The sequence below is a fragment of the Thermobia domestica genome, chromosome 7 (genome assembly GCF_964235325.1).
Source record: "Thermobia domestica chromosome 7, izTheDome1.hap1.1, whole genome shotgun sequence".
Classification (NCBI taxonomy): domain Eukaryota; kingdom Metazoa; phylum Arthropoda; class Insecta; order Zygentoma; family Lepismatidae; genus Thermobia; species Thermobia domestica.
The window spans coordinates 112,181,981-112,209,755 of record NC_137460.1 but is presented as its reverse complement, the minus strand read 5'-3'; the positions used below and the strand labels follow the sequence as shown (position 1 = coordinate 112,209,755).

The 27,775-nt window shown below is 34.6% G+C and overlaps 1 protein-coding gene across 1 annotated transcript in view; it reads left to right on the top strand.

Annotated features, from left to right (window-relative positions):
- LOC145690353 (UBX domain-containing protein 1) overlaps positions 1-27,775 on the top strand; it is a 40,888-nt gene that overhangs the window by 4,939 nt on the left and 8,174 nt on the right. Inside the window, exons 3-6 of the mRNA XM_081765166.1 lie at positions 2,926-3,126; positions 7,617-7,868; positions 13,274-13,508; positions 23,083-23,263. Of these exons, the coding sequence (XP_081621292.1) occupies positions 2,926-3,126; positions 7,617-7,868; positions 13,274-13,508; positions 23,083-23,263 (869 nt within the window). The remainder of the gene's footprint in view (positions 1-2,925; positions 3,127-7,616; positions 7,869-13,273; positions 13,509-23,082; positions 23,264-27,775) is intronic.

The window sequence follows — 27,775 nt, the reverse complement described above, 5'->3', positions numbered from 1 at the left end:
TATGCAACTTTTTTTTTTTTTTTTATCTCTTTTACATTAACTCAAATATAAAAGATGAAAGATCTTCTCTTCATTATTCTCAGTAATGAGCTTTCCATTATTATTCTTGACTTTTCTTTATTCTGTTCTACTACATGCAATTTCGAATGTTTTCAGTACTTTCTCGTTATATCCACGTTTTTGCTTCGTACAATATAAGTTATCCCCGATAGGGATTCAAAAATCCATCTTCACGAAGATTCCACATTACTAACAATAAAAGTGAGTAGTACGAAAAGATTTACACAGAAAAAAAATCCACAGATAATTTTCTTTTGTGTCTTCATTATTGTTTGTTTAACATTAAATTGTATATAAAAAAAAAACTAAAAAGTACAGGTGGTTTCTAAAACCACTGAAAGTTACCCGTGCTAGGAACTCTTTTTACATATGTTAATATTGAATGCACATGGATTGGTCAGATAACTAGTGGTCTTTCATTTATACAAAACTCGTTAATCTTAATTGCTAATTGATACATATCTATTAAAAATAAATAATAATTCTCATACGATGAAACACCCAAGATAAAAAAAAAAAGCATACTGTTTCGATACCACTTACCTCTTCTCAGGCCTACAGAATATTTCTACTGAGCGTTTAAAATTCACATTTACGATCAACATCCAGTATATTGTTACCATTGGCAGCTGCAAATTAAGAAGCTTTCGTATATGTAATTAATCTGATGATTACGGAGGAGAATTTGGTTATGCCATAGTTTATCGCAATATGATCTTCAAATGTTCATATTTTTGAAACTGGATTCTGGAACGGAAAATAAGAAAAAGTTGAATTCTACAGAGCAGTGACAAGTTGATTCATGAAGTACTGGTACTAACTTGATATTCGAAAATACAGTTTTGTCGTACATTATATCATTTTAACACTTTTTTTTTTTTTCCTGGAGTTTTCATCAGTAACTCTTCTCCCGATTAATTGTTAATACATGTGGGAAACATTCGTGAACTACCAACATTAATAACGACAGTACTATTTTTTTCTTTCATAGTTTGTATAAATTTCTACATCTTTACATATCAACGAACTGTACAAGAATTGTAAGGGTTTTTCTTATGTTCTTAATTTTGGTGGTTCAAGAATATGTTCCTCACGTGAATTAATAATCTACAATAAGTATAGCAACAGGAGACGAGTTACTGAAGAAAGCTTCAGAGAGAATTGAAACAACACTTTTTTTTTTTTTGGGGGGGGGGTAGAGGGAGAATACAGTATTAGTGTTTAATTTTAATTTAGAATGTGTATCCTATAGCGTACATTAGCAAGCTGTTTAAAAAGATCTTTTAAAGAAATTTCGACATATACAATTAGTTGTTGACTTATGACCGCCTTTGGTTACGATTGCCCAATCGTAAGTTGAGCAGATGGCAGCCTACTGTACTGTCACAAACCCTCCAGGAAGAAAAAAAAAATAATTGTTAAAGTGATATAAAAACAATTTTCTAATAACAGACGGCTCTACCAATTAAAATAAATTTATGAGTTTACCCTGGAAAAAAACATTAAATTTAATAAGTGAAAACTGGACTAAACTAAAACTGGCTAGACAAATCATGACCTCGTATGCTAACAGCCAATCTTTGATAGTTGACCATTAAAAGAAAATTTAAAACTAAACAAGCTTAAGTAGGAGATAAACTTTGTAAATAAAAAAAGGTGGGTGGAAGCAGCGGAGAACATTCAAGCATTCATATCTTCATCTAGCCATCAACCGCATATATTTTGCCAAACGAACAACATAGCCGAACTTCTCACTGCAACAGCTCTTCCAAAAGAAGGAACATGGGACTGGAAGTGGCGTTTGCTTTGTAAGTTGTCTCCCAATTCTGTCTTCTCACGGTATTCGTTGAACTGTGGATTGGGTAGCATAATCTGCGTCCCGTGAGGGGATAACCTTTGTATCACTATACGTATTGACTTTGTTATCTGTAGCCGTTAATAAATATTTTATTTAAGTACTTCAAAAAGTCTAATGTTATAATTCAATAGCATACCTCTTCTGGCTTTAAATATTAAAACAGAGGATCGTAATAGATATCGTCATCAATTTCTGGTTTTCAAAGAAACAGAAACAATAAAGGAAGTCAAAGTCTTTGTAAAACTACTTCACATGTTAAAATAAGGTTTTCAGTATGTAAGAACAGAAAATCTTACTTTGTATTGACTTAAAGGAATCTAGACAAAGATTGGGATTCGGACATGAACAGCTTTATTTAAAGATGAAGTTCACAAAAATTAGGATTATTCATTTGTAGTCTGCAGTAGAGTTTTTGACATTTCTTCAGAGGAGTCATACAAGGGCAATAATTTGTATAATATAGATCTGACAAAAATTCATATAACGTAATTGCAAACATATTTGGCTTTGGTAATGTTAGTTTCTCTATGAATTAATACATAATGTAAGTAATTTTCAGAGCTTTTACTAAATTTTGTGATAAATACATGGAAGACATGTATTACGTAAATGCATGCGTAGATACCGACTTTTTTTATTTATTTATTTATTTATTTCTTCGTTGTTTTACCGACGAAGGCAGCTCTGGATTCTTGAATAAATCGCAAATAAATTATACAGGTGCAAAACTGGTGAGTACTCTGTTATTTATCTGTGTGCTCATGCTGCTTTTGTCTTTCCATTCACTAATTATCTAATTAACCGTGCAATATGTCATGCAATTACTTGAAACAATATGGCATGGTATGTTTTCCAAATATTTTTTTCTCCTTATTCTTCTTGACGTAATGACAGTGATCACGAAGATCGAAAAGTAGCGAATGTTTTCTTCACTAAACATAAATATGTATATTAAATAACAAGTTATTTTATTTGCTAAAAATTTCTGTATTGTACTCTCTTGATAGGTTGCTTGCTCATAGCGATGAGGCAGATGAAGTGATCCCCGTGGACTGTGAGGCAGAACCTGAGGAACAGATGCAACAAGATAACAACGAAGGAAATGGAGATGCTAAACCAGCTGACGATGCTGCCGAATCCAAAGAAGAAGGCGAAGAGAGCAATGAAGCAGGGCAGGAGGAGGTTGCTAAATCTCTTAAATGTGAAGAGTAAATATCATTAGGAACAGTCATATTTAAAAGATACTTAAAATTCTTTATATTGTTTCATGAGGACAGCTTTTTAATCCTATGCATTTAAGTTGTAGCGAACTGTTTTATCTTTGTTAATAAATAAGAATGTAATCTTGTTTGTGATCTCATCACGGTTTAACAAATTGACATGAACTTTTAAACACAATTAGTGCTTCCGTCAAACTGAGATTTTATCATGTTACTGCCGTTAAATTGCATATATAGTAAGAGATAGGTAAAGTTCTAAATTTATGCTAAATGCAATATTTTACACCACAACAATAGATACAATAATTATTACGTGTAAATATTATCCATTTTTCATTGTTACGTGTCATAAAACTTTTTCCATTGTTTCTAACGTTTACGACCAGGACAAATAGTTCGCGTCTTAAAATGTAAACCTCAAATGAGGTGGAGAAGGAAATAAGACTTTCAGCATAAACCACGCAATGCCAACGAGGAAATAAACGAACTTAGGTAGAGGAAATCACATGGAAGAAGTTAGACAGCGAGGGAAACTAGTAAACATATTTAGCACGTGGATCGAGTTGGGTTCTTACAATTCCATTTCGATTAAAGTACGCATCCTAAGGGGAAAATGGTGGGTATAAAGGGGGTTCAATGCACCCTTCAAATATTTCCCATAAACCTATTTCTCCATGCGGAAAACGGACGTTCAGCTACTATATGTGTAACAGTATAACTGAAGTAAACAAACTAAGTGAGTTTCTCGAATTCATGCTATTTTAGATAAGAAACAGAACTTAAACTTTTTTTTTTTTTTTTTTTTTTTTTAACGTACTATCCTTCCCAGCCTTTGATATGTGCTAGCAACCTTCTCGAAGGATAGCAAAGGAGGATAATAAGAAAGAACATTGGTATAAAAAGGTTAGAAATCACTCACGTATGTGGCTCGTATTACGGTTTATTGTCTTCTTACTGGCTTGGTTTACTACAAACTGATATTACTTGAAGGTATCAATTTAAGGAACCAAGCTGACGTATGAACGCACATATTAACTTGGACTATGGTATGCATCTGCCATTTAATAATTGCCCAAATTTTCAGTCGCAACTCCCACCATTCTCAGCGTTGCTTTCTTAAAGCATCTACTGCATATTTCTAATCAAATCACATAACTTCAATCATTACAGTATAGAAGTATCAAACAAAAACTTTTCTAGAAATCAAAGTGTATACAACAAATACATCGCTTTTATCGGTAACAGAAGATGCAGTCCTAAATATCTGAACTCTCACAGACTTCCCAGAAATTTTTCTTGAAATGACTCAAAACTATCCAGATTGGTGCAGACGTATATACTATACGACTACAACTTTGGGACTGCAACCAAGTATTGATACTTGTGAGTAACGTGACGTCCTCGTAGACTTGTACCAAGGTTTGTCCAAAAGGTGCTTATTGTTTCAAGGTCTGCTATGATTTTTCATCAGATCCTGTAATACATATAGTAATGGAAAAATAACGAACAGCTTTTGACCTTGTAGGTAACAGATGGAAGAATATGCTTAAAAATATGCATAGAAAGCTTACAGTGCAATATCATTATAATAGATTGTCGAATCCAGCGTGTGCAGGGTTTGGGTATGGACGAGGCCTTTCCAACGACTTCTTTCATTCCAGTGTTCCTCATCTTGGATCATTTTCTATCTTATTTCTCTTCTTTTCACACCCTTTTGTACTTCATCCTATAACCTGACCTTTGACCTTCCTCGTGGTCATATTACTTCTTTCATTATTTCCGCTCGTGCAAACCAGTAAATCAAGAATTTGTAGTTTCTTGGATATGTGTATTCTTGATTGTGTCATTTTTAAAATTCTGTCCGTTCTTGTCTTTGCGAGGAATTTCTCTCGATTTTAGCACTTATCTATCCTTCAGGAATTGCGTGAGTTCGTTTTCCTGGGTTGGATTTTTTAACGAACATTTTTCTTTCACCCACCCGATCACCTTTCCCTTCGGGACAGATAACAGCTTTGTTAAGTAAATATGTTCCGCGTATGCGCTCTAATTGAGTAAATTTTATACGTGTAACTGGTTACGTATGATGCGTACGAAGTAACGAGCGATGAGAAGTTAGGAAGTTACGAACAATGAGAATGGAAGATCCATTAGTTGTTAAATTTAATACTTACATTTATGCTCGGAGAGAAAAGTAGTAAAATTTTCCTACCAATATACATTCACAAATTTCTTAATTTTTTTTTTTTTTTTTTTTTTTTACGCATTTAACTTTTCTACTTTATTTCTGTATTTATTTATTTATTGTTATTTTGTTTGCTTGTTGCTGGTGCGTGTGGAGTCATATTGAATGAAAATACTAACTTACCTTTTAGCATCGATACGTAAAGTAAGTAAACTTTTGTGATACTTCCTTTCTTCTTCCTCCTTCGGTACCCACCGATTTTCTTTGTGAATCACATAAAAATAAATAAAATGTTCACTAACTGTCTAGATAATTAACGAGCATTTAACATTCCCTTACATATTACCCAGATACTGGGAAAACTTCATAGATAGGCATTTCATCCAATTAGACGAAATCTTTATTTCAACAATTGCTCTAATTTTCTAATTGAAATATCAGGCTCACCTCTCATAGCCCAGAGGTCTCCACCTAAATAATCTTGTATCTGTAGGCTTCTAACAGAAGCGTCCGTTAATTGAAAACTAATTTTGCTCTAAATGAAGGCTGAACATGTGTCCATGTACAGGCCGTCATACCCTCAAATCATCTCTAAAGACAGACAGCATCTTGAGAACTATCTGGCCTATGACCCTACTTTAGAGTTAAGAAGTCAAAATTTCCTTCACTTAGGAATCAAGCACCTTCATTTAAGGCTCGGTTGTAAAGGTTGGATTTCAATAGCCACCCATATTGATCAAGAAGTTCAAGAAGTTCTTTAAAGATGTAGTGGAAAAGGAACGTAGTAGAAGTCCGGAAGAAAAACTGTTTGTTTGAAATATACACAGGGAAAGTTTGATGTACAATGTGTTACGTAGCTCGATTTTCAGTTTATAATATGCCTTACTGTTCAATAATATTCAGTTATTTTTATTACAATTATTTTCCTTAAAACGTACAGTAGAATACTTTCTACATAAAACTTTAGTGGAACGCTTTCGTTTAAAATGTGGGTAGTTGCAGAGGTGTGTCTTGAAGGTACGGAATCCCTTCCCCGGAATTCCTTTGCGTTGTTGGTATATAAGGAGAGGTGAATTTGAAAAGTCTGTCTTTGATATATATGTATATATTTTCGAAGATGGTGGATAGGTTTAAGAAAAGCGAAATAGTCCTATAGGATGACACGTGATCTTTCGGTCCGGATATATGGATGGGGGGGGGGGGGAGACGAGCTGTTTTTCAAGAAGAGGGAAAATAGCCTTCTATAAAACACCTGTTAAAAGTGAGCAATGGCGGAATCGAAGCAATAGATACTGTGGAATGTGGGTCTCTCAGATGGAAGAACCAATAAAAATGACAGCCTCTGCATTACGATGATGTGTAAGAGAAAGGAAGTGAAGCAGCAATTAAAAAACGGGACTGGGTCTGTAAAATAATAATGATAATAATAATAAATGAATAACAAGTGGAATCAGCTATGACGATCCAGTAGGTCATGGAATTACTTCTGGAAGTCCTGGATTTCAGTAGAGTTTTTCACTGTTTTCTGGATAGTGGAAATATTGTCGAAAAGGAGTCCTTCGTTAGTGATTGTACTTTGGGGAAAAGAAAGTAATTACAGAGTAGCGGGTCTGGCAAGTATGCGGAGTATGATAACAAACACTTTTTGAGGCCCAAATTTCACTAATAATTACTGTTTCTCTCCTTCGTTTACTAATGGACTCTGAACTTTCAGTTTCTTTAAATCGTCCTTTATTATTTAGTGAAGAGTTTTCTTACCTCCACTACGTTGATATTACCCTGAGACTTGCATTTCAGTCATTCAAAATTATATCAGGAACTTTGTCAACCATTTCAGTTATTCAGATAGACCTGGGCGATCATTATCTTTCACCGACTTCCTATCAGCACTGAATCTCTTATGCTATATAAAAACACGGCAGCGAGAAAGGCAATTATCCCCAGAAACTATTTGCAACATCTCAGATGTTTCCACGAGAATTTTTCGTAACCAGTTACAGACTTTATATTCACTCTGGCTGCATTGTTGAAATGATGACAAGGATCACAACACAAGTCTATATTTAGCTGTACCACGCATCACACTGGCGACTGGTCGATCTTGCCGGGTGTAAAATTAACAAGGACACACGCAAGATCCACCACTATAATAATCTTCCATGACAAAAATAACTTCACAGCCCAACCCCTCCCCCCAACAAAAAAGTCTCGTTTCCTAATTACCACACTATGTGTGTATAAATTTAATATAAATCTAAGTGTGAGTTGTTTTGTTTACTCATCCTTTTCATTTTAGATGTGGTAAATTGTTCTCAACGCAACTGGAAGTAGAGTTCCATGCAGCAAAGTCTGGCCATAGTAATTTCTCTGAGTCTACAGAAGAAAAAAAGCCATTGACGGAAGAAGAAAAGAGAGAGCAGCTGCGAAGGATTGAAGAGAAGCTGAAACAAAAGAGGAAGGAGAGAGAAGAAAGAGAGAAACAAGAAGCATTGGAAAGAGAGAAAATAAGGATAAAATCTGGAAAAGAAATCGCTGCAGCAAGGAGAAAGTAAGGAATATACTAGAATAGTTTAAAACATACTGTTAATTTTGTTCATACAATGTTTTATGTTGTTGGATCTACGCAGGACCATTATTTTGAGATAAAGTCAATCCAGAAAAGTATTCTACAAGTTTCTGTAAAAGTTTTCCTAAGAATATTCCCTAATAGGAGTCATTTCATTGTCGCTAAAATGTGTTAGCACACGCGTGCTTTTGTTTCAGATTCCCTTTGTCGTAGAGGTAAACGCAAAAAATAGAAAAGAGGAAGTGTATAGACCACCAATAGGACCATTGTTTTTTTTTGTTAAATAGGTATAACTTATTGCTCTCTGAATGAGGGTATGTTGGTATCTGTAAGTATGTAATTATAACTGGCAGGAACTTACGTAGTAACACAAGCAATCACTGTGTAGCTTGAACGTTCTTTGTATATACAATATGTCGGAAAAATAACGGAACTTTTAAATTAAACAAAACGAATTAGGTGTTTTACCAACTGTAGTTATTTTAATTCAAAATACATTCCTTGCACTTTAATTCAAAATACATTCCTTCCACTTTAATTCAAAATACATTCCTTCCACTTTAATTCAAAATACATTCCTTCCACTTTAATTCAAAATACATTTCTTCCACTTTAATTCAAAATACATTCCTTCCACTTCAATTCAAAATACATTCCTTCCACTTCAATTCAAAATACATTCCTTCCACTTTAATTCAAAATACATTCCTTCCACTTTAATTCAAAATACATTCCTTCCACTTTAATTCAAAATACATTCCTTCCACTTTAATTCAAAATACATTCCTTCCACTTTAATTCAAAATACATTCCTTCCACTTTAATTCAAAATACATTCCTTCCACTTTAATTCAAAATACATTCCTTCCACTTTAATTCAAAATACATTCCTTCCACTTTAATTCAAAATACATTCTTTCCACTTCAATTCAAAATACATTCCTTCCACTTTAATTCAAAATACATTCTTTCCACTTCAATTCAAAATACATTCCTTCCACTTTAATTCAAAATACATTCTTTCCACTTCAATTCAAAATACATTCCTTCCACTTTAATTCAAAATACATTCCTTCCACTTTAATTCAAAATACATTCCTTCCACTTTAATTCAAAATACATTCCTTCCACATTAATACATGGTCAGCCATCTCCAAATTGGGTCAAAATGTAGAGGGTAGAAAGTTATGAATCAAGTTCATTTGTCAAACTGATACTCAAACCGAAGTGGTAGAAATATCAACCATTTCTTGTTTCAGTGTTGTGCGGTCTAGAGCTTGAATGGTAATAGATAGAGAGACGCGGCTTTCTGCAATCGATTAAGTGTCTCAAGAATACATTTCATGTTCATCCTTAACTCTCTATTGAAACGGAAGTTGTATAGAGCTGCAACTTCCGCTTTCAATATTGATCTATAGAGCGAAAACGATAAGAGAGAGCGAAAAGCGGTTTTCGGGAATCGATTTAGCATTCTGAAAATAAGTACCATCTTCCGTCTTAACCCCTACTCAGACCGGATGTGATAGAAATCAACCACTTCCGGTTTTAACGTTGATCGCTATAGAATAAAACGTAATAAGTAACAAAGAAGAAGTTTTCTGCAATCAATTAAGCGTCCCAAAAATATACTCCATCTTCACTGTAATCTCTCAACTGAAACCGCAAGTGGCAGAAATCAACCACTTCCGGATTTTGACGTTTATAGTTATAGAGTGAAAATAGTTACAGATAGCGAAAAACAGATTTCAGCAATCAATTAAGCGTCTCAAAAATATATTCATTTCTACTTTAATATTTTCATTTTTACTCTCTGCTAAAGCCGGATGCAGTGGCGTAATTACGTTTTATGCCCTTCCCCCCGCAAGAAAATACCCAGATCCCCCGCCTTAATAACACTTTTGTGGAATGATAGATAACATAATTAATAACTATACTTCCCTGTATATCTGTGAATTATGAGTTAAGTGCATGCATCTACTAGGCCTAAATATTTATAAATGGAAACCACTTTGTTATACATATAATTTATTCAATAGGCTTCACGATGAAAGATGGACTTCCTTCTTTGCAGTCAGTGACGTTAGTCTTCATGAAGAGTAGTAGAAATTAATTAACTGGTTTCCTTCTTGCTTTCTGTCAGCCAAATCCTTTACTAACTTCCGTACATCCATTTTTTTCAGCTTCGTCCGCATTTATTGAGAGCAATGCTAGATTACTTAAGCTATTTGGCCTTTCTGCTTCACACATAGTTCTATATTAATATTAGTTTTATATTAATTTCAACGACCTCTCCACAGAACTGACAGAGAGCGTCAAAACCAACAAACACACAGTAATAATTTCTGAAAAGTTAGATGCCAGTGACTTATATTTCACAATTAAAAGCCTTGTAGGTCAAACACAGAGTTCTGAACACTTATGTCTGATTTCAACTGTTTCACAAAGCAAATTACTTCCATCGGAAACGAAGAACCAATATCACAACTGTAAGTTGTTTGATGTATCTGTGCGCTTAGAATTTTATCTACAGTGAGGTGAATTATATTGGCAGGAAACAAAAAGGAAATTTGGATACTATATCACGCAGAGATGTAAAACGACAATGGAACTGTGAATTCGGCATGTCAAATAGTTTAATATAGATGTTAATTCCAAAGTTTGATTCGGTATTTCCCACCGAAGAAAAATATATAGTCTATAAAAGCCGACCAAACCGACTCTCCTTTTTTGTTTGCGGTGCTTGACTTACACGTCAAGCCTCCCAAAGATAGCTGAAAAAAGGGGAGGTTGGAAGAACATTGCCGACTAATACAAAACTGAAAAGCATGTTGATTTGACCTATTAGGAGGGTGAAGGGCCCCTTTGGAAATGTAGTCCCCCTCCCCCAGCATTGCGGGGTTTCGCGCCATAGTAGTTATGCCACTGGCTGGATGGCAGAAATTAACCACGTCTGGTTTTAACGTTGATCACCATAGAATAAGAATCGTAATTGTTAGCGAGAAATGGTTCTCCGTAATCAATTTAGGGTCCATTTTCTTCCAAGAGTATATTCCATTTTTAATCTAATCTCTCTACTAAAACCGAAGATGGTGGAAAACAACCTCTTCCGTTTTTAATTTTGATCGTTATATAGCGAAAACCGTAACAGATAGAAAGAAGCGGTTTTCTGCAATCGATTAAGAATCCCAAGAATACATTTTATGTCCATTTTTAAGAAATCCACTACGACTTCCGGTTTCAGTATTGACGTACATAGAGCAAATACAATTAAAGAATAGCGTAAAGTATTTTTTATTTAGGCTTCTAAGAATAGGTACCATCTTCTCTCTCAACCTGCTATTCGAACCGGAACTAGTAGAAATCAACCACTTCCGGTTTAATATTAATCTTTATAGAGTGAATACAGTAACAGGTAGCGAGAAACGGTTATCTGCACTCACTTAAACGTCCCAAGAATATATTACATCTCCAGCCTAATCTTTCTAGTAGAACTAGAAGTGATATAAATTTAGTACCACTTCTGATTTCAATAATAATTGAGAACCTATCACGCCATACAAATCAAACTACTTCACTTCGCGTGCACGTGACACTGCTACTTGTTTTACTCTAAATATCATTGAATTCGCACCTATAGAGAACTTTGTACGAGAGAGAATAGTATAGAAAATACACTAAGTCTTTTTACTTAAAATGCAAAGTATAAGGGGAAAGTTAAAATTCTTAAATAATTAAAAGTTAAAAAAAAAGAATTCATCAATAAAAGTAATCTTTCTCTGGACATGAGGGACCAGTAACATAACACATACTACTACAAGAATGAATTCTTCTCTGGGAGCAGACACAAGTAACTCAATGACCGCTCTACTATAGGTTCCTTCAGCTTCTCTAGGAAAGGATGTTACTCCCTATTTAGCTTACTGAGTTCTCAAAGAAAAGCATGTTTGAACCTCTAGGACGACGGAGTTACTATGACATGCCAGGATACCAAACTACAAATAAAATTCCATTATTTTATTTTATTTATTTATTTTTGCGTATAATCATGTACTAAAGCTTTGATTTGTTATTTGGGTAGATGTATTATTCAGTCTTCTACGTGATTATGAATATACGGTATAGTTTAAAAACTGGTATCAGATCTGAAGGTTTTGACGTAACATTAATAAGTAGGATAACCGTATATATGGACTGTGAATGTTCGTTTTAATTTTAAAAGATTCTTTTTCTAGTTGGAAATTTAAATTTTGTTTCATAACTTGGTACCATGCTAGTTTCTAAGAAGTAACAAGTAGCCCGTTACAAAACGTAATATTTGTAATTGTAACACTAAATTAAGACGTTCGTCTGGCAAAATTTATTTGGTAATTTTTGCTGGACTGGTAATATTCAGATTTTGTTTTTCTACCTGGTTATATGATTTGCAATTGAAATTTAATCTGGTTGTTAAAAGTGAATATTTATTGTGGGTTACAGGAGATTGAAGATAAACATGTGAAAATCATAAAAAGAGAAACAAAACGCAAGAATCTCTAGAAATTTCAGAAATACCATGTTCGTTCATCACAGGCCTTTCCTTTGGAATTTAACTTGCTCACTGCGCGACAGAGGTAAATGCTCTGCCATCAATCGTTTTGTATATTATAATTTTTTGTATGAGAAATGTGTTCTGTATAACTGAAAAATTAACTTGCGCTTTCTTGGCTTCAATTTCGAGTGAGGACAGAATTTTCGTGTTGATCCCCTATTCTAGATTGAAAATGAAAATGAAATGAAATCTTTAAGTTTTACGTCCCACGGCTATGCCGGTTAGGCTAAAGGAGACGGTGATGATGAGAGATGAGTGAAATGGTGGAATGGAGAAAGTGGGAGGAAACGGGAGAGCCCCGAGAAAAGCCACCATCACGGTGTTTACCCACCACAAAGTCCACATGGCGCGAGCTGGAATCGAACCAGGGACCCCAAGCACCGGAGGTGAACGCTTTATCACTAAGCCACCGCGCCCCCCTATTCTAGATTGATTATTGATTAGTTCAAGTTTAGAAGTGACTTACTATTGAATTAACTCTGATTGGGAAAGCCAGAAAAATGTCCGTGTGAGCCGCTGAGCTAACTCAGTTTTACATATGCCATTTGGACTGCAATCTTTGTCACTGTACTTTGTACTGGACAAATACCGTGTGGGTGGGTTTTCTTGGGGTTTTCCCGTTTGCTTCCACTTTCTTCATTCCACTATTTCTTTCATTTGTCATCATCACCGCCCCCTTTAGCCTAGCCGGCATAACCGTGGGACGTAAAACTTAAAAGATTTTCTTTGTCAGTGTAGTACTAGAGAGTTTATAGTGTCAAGGTAACACCACCATAATGCACGCTTCTCTCTCTTCTAGAATCGAAGAGGACGAAATGAAGAAGCTGGTTGAACAAAGGAAGCGAGAGAAAATGGAGGAGAAGTTAGCGAGACAGAGAATAAAAGAACAAATAGAACAAGATAAAATAGCAAGGAGAGAAAAATATGGCATGAAGCCTCCAGACAATGAAAAGCCAGTGGAAAATAAACCACAACCTCCACCACCACAACCTATAGTTCAACCGCAACGAGATTACTCACAAACAAAGTTACAGGTAAATAATTAATGATCAACGGACGAATTACAGATTTTGTAGCATTAATTTTTATGGCTAACGTCCTTTTTGTAAAAAAAAATCTATTCATATATGCATAGTTTTTTGCAGTGAAGGTTTAAAAGACAAAGAATTAAATTTTTGTTTAATAATCTTTCTTGTCAATGACATAGAGATTAACAAAAAGGAAAAAGTTTCTAAACAGTTTGTTTATTCAGTTTTGTGATTCACTACCATCATTATTGAGTCACTAATTATGCACTTAATATTTCTAGTTCTATAATCGAATTAATTTTGTTAAACAATTAGGCCTACCTTCGTGTATGTACAAAATAAAGGAATCGTGAAGCTGGAATGGAAAATTAACGAATTGTCAGAAAAATAACAACAGACAACTAAAAAAAGTATACATATGATGAAGCGAATAGCGAAAGACCGTATAGTTTACTTTCATTTGTATCCAATGTTATAGTGTTAACCTAATTTGTTATTATTTTTTCTAGTTTTATTTTATTTATTTTAGTTCTATATTATTATATGAAGCAGAATGTATTCACACAGTTTAAAATGAATTTTTGAAAATAGTTAGCATTTGGATCGGCCTGTGTTTCTATATGTTACTTTGGTTAAAATGCATATGCTAATGACAAGAGAGGGAGGTGGGTTCAAAAAGTATGTCTAAAATTGTATACTACAGGAGGTCCTAATTGAGGTAGATGAAACTCGATGTGTATATATATATATATATATATATATATATATATATATATATATAAAGTCCATATTAAAAATAAGTTAACACGCTTAATAAAATAAGTTTTAAAAAATCTGCTTTTAAAGGGAGTAAGAAGGCAATTTCTATATTTTAATTTGCCATTTTGTATTCATAAAATTGCGAAAGTGATGGAACAGGTGAACGGTTTAAAATTATTTTTTTTTAAAACATAGTTAACACTAAGGTTAATTATAAACGGCCGCAGTATGTTTTACCGTATGAAAGCAGCATATCATTTGTCTTTTAATTGTCTGGGTGTTTATCATTACCTTTAATTAAAATAGGTATCGTAGGGGAGGAGAGAGATTTTAAATTTTCCACGAAGATTAACGCTTCACCGTTTAAAGTGATATTGTGAACATAGCACTTGTGTTGAGCCGGGTTTGTATCATCAGCGTTTTCTAAAAATACGCTCTTAAGAAGGGGAAGTACCCAATGTGAGATGTGAAAATCGATATTTAAACACTTAAATAAAAATAATGGAATAGCATATTTTAGCGTCTGCGAAAATTCCGTTTCTAAAGGGGGAAATGGGGACAATTTCTGTAATTTTCCTACCGTTTATTCAGAAAATGAAGGAAATGTAAAATTTAATATATAAACTCTTAATTAGAAATAAAGGAATATGTATTTAAGCGTTTTCGAAAACTCCGCTCCTGAAAGGGTTAAAATCTGTACTATTATATGAAAGAATGAAAATGTCACATTAATAGGCGCCCAGGGCATTGAGAGATTTATATATATATATTTTTTCTATATTGAAAGCGACATTGTCTGTTGTTTGTGAACACATCACGGAAAATCGAGTGGAAACTTTGAAATGAATTTCGGAACACACTTAATACCTACTTTGAGCTAGATTTCAATCATCACTTTGATTAAAGGGCGTATCCTAAGAAAAATAAGAAGCTCAAAGTTAACGCGAAAAATAGTTTCTCACCAGCCTCTCAAGTTAGGAAAATGAAACGCTATAAACTCTTCATTACAAATAATTGGACACGTGGCTCAATATTTACCAAAATTCCGGTTTTAAGGAGTGGAAGTTGCAGTTTCTGTATTTTTCACCACATTGTATGGACGCTGTTTGTTGTTGTGATCACATAATGGAAAACGGCTTACCCGTTTGAAATGAAATTTGGAATATAGTTAGTACCTATCTTAGTTGCTTTTATCAAGGCACGTTGATTAAGGAGCATATAAGGGATTATGAGAGTTCAAATTTATGCCAAAAACATAGTATCTTATGGGTCTTTATAATTATTTTCGCTGAAAGGCGTATTTATAGGGGAATGGGCGTAAAATATTTTCCATGAAGAACGGGCATTTCAGTTAGTGATAATGATAAAAATGTCAATAAAATAACGGACACAAAGATAAACTATACTTTCTTTCATATAAGTTGGGTAAACCATACTTTGCTTCATATAATTAGTTGTAGATCCTCTAGAATGTATATTTAACGTAAAAGTATGAAGTTTTAACAGGGATAAAAAAAAAGCACCAAACTCTTTATATTTTCCCTTTCCTTAAACGATTCATCAGACTGGTAAGAGAAAAAGTACAAATAGAAAGAAATTAATATTAAAGAAGAATGATCACTGAGGAACAACGTGTCTACGCAATATTGACTTCCATAACCATGTGTTTATATGATTCTTTATAACAGGCACATACCGAAAGTGTTAAATAGACACTTAGCTTTTAAGAAAACGTACTGTCGACGGAGAGTAGGCAAGAGAGAGGCCATGACATTCAAATAGTTAATGGACTTCGGATATTACAATAATGAAATATAAACAATACAGAAGCAGAAACGGACCAATAGAGATGGGTCATTGGTTGATCGGTTTGTTGTTTATCGTCTCTTTTTCTGCATAGATTATAAGAGACGTGGATCCGACTTATAGTTTAACATGGGATCCGAACCACAACTTCCACTGGGAATTGAACCCAAGTTATCCTTGCCGAAGTTACGTATACTAACCATGGCTACAAGGTCAGTACGAACAGACTTGTCTCACTGCTTTACTTTTTGTTTTATTTTCTTCATAGTTTTCTTCTTCTTCTTCTTCTTCTTCTTCTTCTTCTTCTTCTTCTTCTTTATTATTATTATTATTATTATTATTATTATTATTATTATTATTATTATTATTATTATTATTATTATTATTATTATTATTATTATTTAGTTTAACGTCCCACGAATATGCAGTGAAATTAAGGGAGACAGTGATGATTAAATGAATGATAATGGTGGAATGACGAAAGTGGGAGGAAACAGGAGAACCGAGTAGACCTATGCACAGGTGTTTGTTCACTAGGAAACTGACTTACCGAGAACTGGGATCAAACCATGGACCCATGCACCAGAGAGCATGGGGTCCTTGATTCGATTCCAGTTCGCGTCAAGTGAGCTTTGTTTTGGACAAACGCCCTGGATTTTCTCAAGGTTCTTCCGTTTCCTCTCACTTTCTTCATTCCATCAATCTCATTCATTTCTCATCATCACCATCTCCTTTAGCCTAACCGGCATAAGAGTGGGACGTAAAACTGAAAGATTTAATTTCATTTCCACGCACGAGGGATGAGCGTTCTACCAATAAGCTCTCTGGCCTCTCTTCTAACATTGAGTATTCATGCTAGCTTACATGCAAATGTTTCGTTGGGAAAAGCAACCAGTCAAACATCTTTTTTCACTACTTCCTTAGTTATTGCTTTTTGCATAATTACTTCATTGCAAGATTGTATTCATATTCCCAATACATTGATTTAACACCGACATTCCATGTTTGAATGAAACTATCATAAAGGAATATGTATGGCAGACAAAGGTATCTTGTAAATTGGTTATTGAGGGTAGTCGGAACACGGGGAGAAGCACAAAATTTTGCGAAATTACCATAAACACTGATTATCATTATTTATAATAATAATCCTTATTACAAAGAAAAAAAATCACACTGGTTTTTGAATAACACTAATATGTAAACTTCAAAACATTTAAAAGTTACAGGTTGCATAAACATCTAGGCAAAACTATTTAGATCTTGTTAGTCCGTATTATGAACGCCTCAGTCCCAGTAATATTAATTCCCAATAGTTCACAGTCAGGCTAGTTGTCAATAGCTACACTGTCTCCTACCTGACACGAAGAGATGTCGTAGTGTGTGGGCAATTTGTATATAAGCCGAAGACTTGGAGGGAACAACTAGTGATGACAAAGAGGAGGTTCACTCTGGTCCCGTATAGTGTGACTTACATTTGAGCCCAGGAGAGATATTGATGTCAGGATCCTCCCTCCCTCAAGAAATTCTTAAGCTTTAACTGAATAAAATTATGTTCTAATTGTTTTCAGTGATCTCAATAAAGGTTTTTTTCTTTCGTTTTAAATAAATGCGTTCACTTGTCTTCTTTTCTTCAATATATTTTATGCTACTTTGTTGAGATAACTAGACATTCCAAGTTTATCAAGAAAAGTTTAGATTTGAGAGTTCTGTACGGCTTGTGAGTTAGCCTAGTAATAAATTAGTCTAATATGCTTTATATAGAATTTGAAAATTGGGTAATTATCAAATAAAATTTTAAATATGTGGATAACTAATTAAATAAAATTTCGAGTAGTGATCTATTTTGTTTAGAACTAATGATAATCAGGGCTCCCAGCTGTCCTATTTTCCTATTTTTCCTATATTTTGGAAATTTGTGTATATTTGTCCTATATATGTCTCATATTTTTATCTTGTCCTTTATTTCCTATATTTTTCGGTGATAGAATTATTAAGAATACAGGCCAAGGGCTAAATTGATATATATTAGCAATATGCTAAATGTATATTAGCATTTATTTTTACTGAGGAACTAGTCACTAATCCTCACTTTTTAAAAATTTTTTTCCCTATCCTTCCATGTCTATTCCTTTTTTCTTTCTTTGTTTCCTATGTGCTCAATCTTCCCCAATGAAGCTTAGCTGAGGAACTTTGCCATGCTTCAGTTTCTTATAACGCAAGCTGTGTTAGCATTTTCTTTCAGCAGTGTGTGCAGCAGTATTGGCTAGGCATGGAGGTGTGTTGGTATTCACCAACATACTCCAACGCCTTCCAATATTGCTGTACATAATATGCAAGGTTCCCACACGCGTCGTGGAAAATCTGGAAATAAAAATGTGTCGTGGAAACGCCCTGGAAAAGTTATGGAAAGCAGAAAAATGGTGAAAATCCTGGAAATTATTTATAAATTGGAAATGTCCTAAAATTCATGTTGTATAACAGTTGTTAGAAGTGTATATCTAATTTGCAGAACTATGATGAATGAAATGCTGTTAACATTATTTATTTCAGAAGGAAATACGTTGATCAAATAATTCAATGTTTAATTAGATTCAAATATTTCATTACAGAGATATAAGTTATCAGTCTTCTTTTTTCATTAGAAAGATACGAAGTAATGAAAAGTAATGTCAAAATAAAGTTCATCTGTAAATAAAAGATCTAGAAGGATAATAGGAAGGTAGAGAAATAGTTAATATTTTTGCGTGTGTTCAAAATTATGTATAAATAGCGAGATGTAGAAAGTGTTAAATGCCAGGGTAATCCTATAAATGAGTTAACTATTTCTTTTTATTCTGAGGTAGTGCCAATATGTTCTAAATTCTAACAATCCTGAAGGTGCATTTTTTAGTGTTTTTACCATTTTCAATGCCTTATTCAAATTCTATTGCTTGCATAAAAATCATTAAAAAAAAGTAAGTGAAATGTGTAATAGATAAAGAGGTGGTATCCTTAAAGAAATAATACACCCTGTTTCAAAAAGAATATACCTATTACGAAGAATTATTTTGTCCAAACTATCGATCGCTGAGCCTCGGCTCGGCTATTCGAGAAACGAATACATAGTCTAGTTTATATTAATAGCCGCTGGGTGTCAGTTGTCTTCTGTTTTGCTTGGTAACCGTCATATATTTAAAATGGTTACTCCGCAGCAGAAATCGTTTTGTGTTCTTGAGTTTGCGAAGTGCAATTCCGTGCTTACAGTGCAAAGACGTTTCAGGTTGAGGTACCAAATTGATCCTCCGAATGGGTAAAACATTCGCAGATGGTATTGACAGTTTGTAGATACAGGGTGTGTATGTAAAGGAAAGAGTCCTGGCCGCCCTCGTGTTCCTGAAGAAAATGTTGCACGAATTCAAACTGCTTTCCAACGTAGTCCTTCAAAATCAACTCGTCGTGCCAGTCGGGAGCTACAAGTGCCGACAACAATAATTTGGCGTGTTTTGAGACGTTGGTTGGTTATGAAGCTGTACAAGTTATAGCTGATACAAGCTCTGCGTTCTGATGACAAACGCAAACGTGTGGCATTTTGTAACGAGATTCTGGATGCTATTCACAATGATAACACTTTTGCACAACGCATCGTGTTCAGTGATGAAGCGACTTTCCGTGTTAGTGGTCAGGTAAACAAACAAAATGTTCGAATTCGGGGCCTACAGAACCCACATGCAGTCATTGAACATGTACGAGATTCGCCCAAAGTCAATTTGTTTTGTGCGAAATTCCGATCATCTGTTTACGGCCCATTCTTCTTTAATGGAAACACGGTTAACAGTCAGCAGTATCTCGCTATGTTACAAAACTGATTGTTTCCGAGGCTGCACAAAGACAACTTCATTTTTTAACAAGACGACGCACCCCATCACTGGAATCACCAAGTGCGTGAATATCTGAATGAAACCCTATCGAACCGTTGGATTGGTCGTCAAGGAGCTGGCGACTTAGCATGTCTCAGCTGGTCTCCACGGTCACCGGATTGTCCACCCTGTGACTTCTTCCTATGGGTTTTCGTTAAAGACAACGTTTTTGTACCACCTCTCCCACAGAACCTGGAAGAGTTAAAGAACCAGATCCGTACTGCCATAACATCAGGGACGCAGGACATGCTTGCCCGAGTATGGGAGGAATTTGAGTATCGATGTGATATTGTTCGTGTCGCTGATGGAGGACATATTGAACATCTGTAATTTGAAGTTTGAACTGTAATTTGAGCTTGAGAAATTCGTAAATATGTGTGTAAAATTTCATATTCGTATGTCTTAAAGTTTAATAAATGTATTCATTCGAAATACGTATATTCTTTTTTGAAACAGGGTGTACTTCCAGTTGCATTACTAATTTGTGCTTGTGCATTGTAGTCAAAATTGTTGGTATAGTACGCGACAAAACATAACCAATTTTTTCCTCGAAGGTCAAGATCTAAGGGTTTACTTGTCTCTACCATAAATCCTTCATTGTAACTAGATTCCGGCGTTGCCGCTCCAACTCAGGTAGAACTGTATAGAGCTCTCAGTATGGCTAACCCCATTACGGTTATCATAGTAGCCCGAGCCCGTGCAGACCTCTAAACACATTACCCCACAGAAATGAGTGCCATAAGTCCAGGCCTTCTAAAGGCTGTTGCGCCAGGAATTTAGTTATCATTATTATTATTGCTAATAATAATATGTAATATTAGTAATAGGCTTAATAAAGATTCAGCCTGTTTATCTGCTCTGCTTGTAAGTATATTATTTCTAACTTTAAGATATAGTTATACAGGTCAATATATAATTAATCAGTTTCTTTCTAATGTGATTCGTCACGTGTATAAAAAGTGGACAAACTACAAATTAGGACACTATACACAGGAAATTAATAATGATAGCTTTATTACTCAGATATTAACCTGCATACATTAATACATATGAGGATTCAGGTACTTAATAGAATGCTTTTTAATCATTTCTTTTTTTTAAGACAAAAGTTTTAAATTGTCATTATAGACAGATGGCCTGTCGAATAATAATAATAATAATAACATTTATAAAAAAACTAACATTAGTGCATCACGCTAACTCCTAATAGTAAATCACGTTGATACTCATTGCAATAATATAATGCAATAATTTAGATTTGAGCATTTATATTTATGTATCCGCAAGTTCGTTGGTCGGCTAACTAAAAAAAAGGAAAGAAAAAAGAAAAAAGTGAATGCAGACAATTAGAGCTCTTAAGTATTGACTTTAACCATAATTAGTGCTTGAACTTTTCGGGTAAACTGTACCCGCCCGATACCCATTGCGTTTGGTTTACTCGATCCTTAGACCTGATGAACCCGTTTGACCCGTGTTTGGCCTACCGTTTGACCCGATAGACTCGTTACGAGTTCGTACATGATAATTAGAACAATTTGTGTTATGACAATAAAGTGAAACAACACACCATTTACAGTAAGGACAGACTAAGCTTGTTTTCATAAAAACGGGATTATCAGGTCATTCCTATTCATACGGTTCAATCGGGCAAACCCGATTCATACGGGTAAAAATACAATATCGGTCCAACGTGCGGTCCAGGATCTATTGTATTTTCCGAGGATTACCGAAAATGCACAGTAGCCCGAAACGGCTCGGACGTAAAAATTATCATATTATTATTATTATTATTATTATTATTATTATTATTATTATTATTATTATTATATTAATAAGAGAGAAAATTACTTGTTGAATGACATGTACGTATTTTATCGCTATTTTAAATGGCTATTCTGGTTTTATGTATCTGCTTATTGGTTTGCAACACTCAGAAAGAATAGTTCGAGACTTCATTGTTACCCTGGCGACAGGGAGAACGGCTAAGCTTTTGTAATACGGGCAACATCTAACTGGTTGACAAACCGCACGTGGCCGCTAACAACCATATGACAGTTTTACTGCTGATAAGAAAACTTGGTTTAGCTTTGAAAACCACTACACCCCGGAAAATCTGCAGTGAATACTGGAAAGTCTTAGAAGGTTGGCGGGTGAGGGGTGGCCTTTTCTTACAATACATTTTTTTTTCTGTTTCAGAGCGTTACATTTTATTGTAGAAACCAAACTGTCCTATATTTTTTCAATGTTCTGCTGGGAGGCCTGAATAATAAGTAAATTACTGATAATGCAATATCAACAATTAAATATTTTATTTTATTCTTCACGATACACACTGAATTTTAAATGAAATACTAATCATTTTTTTAAAATACCAATTTGCAACATTGGATTGTGAACTCTAATAAATGTTGTTGTAAGCACTAAAGTGATTTTTGGTCAAAGTAAAGATAAAATTCATTATATAGGGTATTTCAAAAAGAATGACCTGATTTTAAAAGTCCATATGTATTGATAAAAACATAGTACAAAGATGGGATACATTGCAAAATACTCACAAAATCTTCAAGTTTTAGCTATAGTATTACAAATGCTCTATGTGTCCACCAGCAGCAGCAGCACACATCTAGACGATAATTAAATTCGTCATAAACTCTACACAATGTATCTGCATTTACAGCAGTTATGGAGTTTACAGCATCCTGTCCCTTCAGATTGGCGATACTAACGACGAATGTTTTTGGGTACAAGCGGATCAATGCCAAAACGCCGAGACGAAAAGCACGCTGGACCGAAATCACTGACTCAGTCTTTGTAAACTGAAGCACACAAAACGCCTTCTGTTGAACGGGCGCCATCTTACTTCTGACTGACTGGAAACTGAGAACACGCATTGACTGATATCTAACGGCGATTTTCTGAAACTCTAGACCACGCCCACTCAAACAACACTCATTTCCTTGCCGGCACGTTCCATATTCCGTTATTATTATTGTCCAAAATCAGGTAATTCTTTTTGAAATACGGTGTATTTATAAATTTCATGTATATATATATGAAATGTGTTTGTGTTAATTTTTGTTTGGTTTATACATACTATAACTGTACGTAACTTGCAGATTCGACTTACTAATGGAGAAGCACTGACTCAGACATTCGGAGCTAAGGAACAACTTTCAGCTGTAAGATTATATGTTGAAATGAATAGAACCGATGCAATGGGGCCGTTCAGCTTAATGACAAATTTTCCAAAGAAAATATTCACCGACGAAGATTATGAGAAACCGTTGGATGTGCTAGGTGAGATTAAATTAAATTTTTGCTCAGGATGATGCAATAGATATTAAACGTATGTTTTCTAGAGCTTATGAAATATGATTCGTAAGTGTAGCTCTCTTTTCAGGGTAGTGTTCATATATTAAAAATAAAAATAAATAAATAAATGAAAAGAGGCATTTAATCCTTAGGCTTTCTGTGAGAACCCATTCTCTTCGGCATTTTGAAGTCACGTGAAGCAACAAAACTAATTTAGATTGTTAGTAGATCCATGTCACATCAAATAATGTGTACTTAATTATCACTAGAGTTTGGGATTGTAGGTGCAAAATTTTGGCTAAAAAGGGGCAAAATTTCGATCGAAAAAATGCAGTTTTAGAAAAAAGGCGTAAATTTCAAATGTAAATGTTCATATAAACAGCGGAGACGGGCTCTAGGTTACCCGAATTAAATAGTTTTTGCGCTCTTTTACAGTGAGCTTCGGGCCGTGTTCAAGTCTCATAGGAGTCTTAATTTTAACGCAGTGATTCAGAGCAAAGTTTACCAGAATCTGTACGAGTCGTCCTCATAGACTCACAGATTCGTTAAAGAGTCAATAATTTAATGAATTAATTAATTAGGATATGAGATTAGAGGTATAGTCCAGTAAAGATAACTCATTTTTCTGCGAAGAAAGGAACAAATTGGTAACAAGCTGAAAATTGGTATAGAAGTAGGGGAATGTGTCAGGAATAACATACTAAAAGTCCCCTAAAATCCCACTGTAGCTTTTCCCGCAATTTTAACAAATGACTGCCATCTTTAGACGACGACAAGGAATTTATGGAATTCGTCACTCCTTACGTTTATCCCTCTAGCCACCGTTCTAATTATCACAAATTCATGAATCATGTATGCGTGCAAAGCTTGAAACACAGAGAATTTAATTAACATATATGCCCATCGTGCTAAATTTCTAGAAGAAGAGGAAGAAGAAAACAGCTTTTCTTATTAAAAAAGGTACATTTTTCAGAAATCATGAGAAGTTTGCAACACTAACAATTATTGCACATTAACAAAACAACACCAATAGATGTTCTTGATATTTATCTCAAACATAGCCAACAATGACACAAATCAATGCAATACAAGCTGAGAAAAAATGATAACCAATATTACTTTCTGACCTCTCTGTACAAACGTGCATAAGGTGATATTCACTTTCATGGCTCTAGTTACCTTCTACTTTTGCATAGGACCAACAGTTACAGTATATATCATTGGAAATCTTAAGAAACGTAAATTCGAACGAGGTAACACTTATACTAATCAAGCCCAATCTGTGGAAGAAGCATAAAACCCAAAATTTCGGGACAAAACATGATTTTCATATTAATAGTTTAAAATTTGCAACACTAACAATTATCGTACGTTACCAAAACTCCACCACCGTTTTCACTGTCATAATTATTAATTTTTTTTTAAAATAGGGTACATTTTTCCCAATGGAGTAAGCTTTTATGACGTAAATATAGCAAAATAATAATAATAATAATAATAATAATAATAATAATAATAATAATAATAATAATAATAATAATAATAATAATAATAATGTATTAACAGTATTAGAAAGTAGCAAAAATTGGTAGTCTCCTTTGCATTGGAAAACTGTAATTCACACACTTAAAATCACTCTCAACTACAATAGTCATTTGAATGTAATTGTGTTTTAAATGTCTTGTTATAACTAGAATGCAATTTTCCTACTAGTATTCTTCAAATCGAACTTCATGTTTACATTAGACGTTAGTATGCACTTTAAGAACATTTTTGTAACGAATTCATTCAGACTTATTTTATGAGATCAATTAATGAGATTATCATTGTTATCTCCTTCATCTCCATGGTCTTCATCATTTGGTTATGCATTCATTCATCCAATTCCTCGACACTAACGACATAAATTAGAGCACACAATTCCTGCTTTCCGACAACCACACCTACGATCACAGTCATTTTCACCGTTACAGGATATTAAATGCATGACAATTACATGGAGAGGGTTCCTTGTTCATTCTTGCTGGTACAAGAATATCTCCTGATGTTTTCCATCCATATTCAACCGCTTGCATATCACTTCCACGACACAATTGAACCTGATGATACGCTTTCAAGATATGATGTTTCGCGGCATCACTGGTAGGTAGCAATGTTGCTAACTGTATTTCGTTGTGAATAGGGAAGTGACTTACTGCAGTGATGTATAATTGATACTGGAATTCATCCAATGAGATTACTACTGCTGGACAATCTTAGAGTGTTAATAGAAATGATGTGCAAACTTCAATCAGAGATCATACACTAACATTATCGTGGGTGGAAACTTCAAGTGATCGGCATAAATCTTCTTGCTTTTGAGATAATTATAATGCATTTTTCTTTCTCTGTCGATACAAACCACATCATGTGGCATCCAGTTAAAGCATGGTAACTGAGCAAAACAATTAGCACATTTGCACATGTACCTTGCAACTTCTTAGTACTAAATTCTTTCGTCACTTCTTGTCCACGCCCTAGCTTCCGAAATGTGATGTCGTACTGATTATTACCTTGTGCAAGCAAAAGAATTAAAATGACAACATCCTCGCCAATTAGTACGACGCTCCTACAAGGATTTAAAGGCTTGGCTATAGCACTTTTAGCTGTAAGTGCGTCAGTATCACTTCTTGCTTTCTGGGTTTGAATTCCAGCTTGTGTCAAATATATATATATATATATATATATATATATATATATATATATATATATATATATATATATATAATTACCCAAGAATTTATCTTTTGTAGTTGATAATACGGTTTCGTTTTGAATAACACCAAAACTGAGTGAACGTTTGACTTACGTCGTTCCCGTTCGGCGGCTTTTGTAGTTTTCAGTACAACACCCATAAAAAAATAACTGTTGCTTTCGTTCCAAAGTTTGTGAGTACATATGATACATACGAGTTGTACATATCAAGTATGTTCCATGTTGTGGCCAAACAACATGAGATAGAAGTCAGCCTCCATCTATAACGTACACAGTGTTTTCAATTTGAGTTTTAGAATCTGTCCGATATTCAAATATCACACAAAGCAGACTTTTTAGTTGTCCTCATGGACATTTCTCTGAAGAGAGAAAGTGGATAAGGTGCAAGCTCGTAAGCAAAACACTGTCGGAATTCTTCTTTGGACTTCACTATGTATATGATTTGGTTGAAGACTAGCATGGTGTGTATAGCCAGTACCTCATCACGGATGCGCACTGCATTGTGCATTGCGAATAGTGGGATGACTTTATCTTTTTGTTTAAGTTTCACATTTACAAAAATATGTTTAAACATTCCTTCCATAGCAGCCAATCCGATTTCCTTAGCTTTTTCACAGTCGATCATTTCATTACCTACCATGCCAGTGTTTAGGGACACGAGCGCAGGACATGAAGGCAATGGCGAATGCTGGCAAAATTATCGCAAGAGTTTCTCTACATGTAATATATCACGCGATTCATTGCTTTGGTGCAGTTCCACATGCCGACCAGTGTGAATTTGATGCCTATCTTTGCTTGATAACTTTTCAAGACATTTTCGTAGGTGGCATGCTGCTCGCATACTAGACCCACCTATATTACCTTTTCAGTCATGCCTTTCCGATGGGTCAGTCCACTAGTGCTATTCATTACTCTCATTAAGATCTGCTCAATTGTCATATCAGACCATATACCACTCCAAAGTACATCTTTCCTGTGAATAGTGAAGTAACCGTCTCGTGTAAATAACTGGAACTAATGAGGATCAATTTCATCCCCCAACTGCAACATTTCTTATAAGTACAGATGTGCGTATTTGGCACATGAAAGATGCCCAGTTGTATGGAAGTATGGTAGCATTTCTCGTATGCAGTGAAGATGAAGATCCCAGTCTCCAGTCTTTCGGCACAAGACGCATAATTTCTACTAGCTGAAAGTACGGGACAAATAACTTTGAGGTACGGCTTTTTTTGCAGCTGCGTCCATTGAACAACTACATCAGCATCGATATCTTTTTTAGTCATTAGAGCAACACAAACATCTCGCAATTGACTTACAAACTCCTCTGTGTGATCTAATTCATTAAATATATATAATGCAATTGCTAATTGTGTTAAAAAACGACCTCACAAAGCACGAGCGTAAGAATGGCCTGACATCATATGTGAAATGGTGTAACTAGCATACACACAACACCAAGTTCTTCAATGCCACTACTTTTAATTATAAATGTAACTGCTCCCATAAAAGACATTAATGTGTTGAAAACCCCCAAGTCTAACAACCACCGACGGTAATTCATCAGGATTTCTACACAATGTCACATGCTTTAACGTACGAAAGTTGATTGAACGTGACTACGCACGTTTCTTGCTATTTTCCTGCACATTCTTTGCTCACACACATAAGCTCCGAGCACATAGCAACTACGCTTGTTGACTGATTGATGAAAGGTAGAATCACTACTTGAGATGTTTGGCAGTT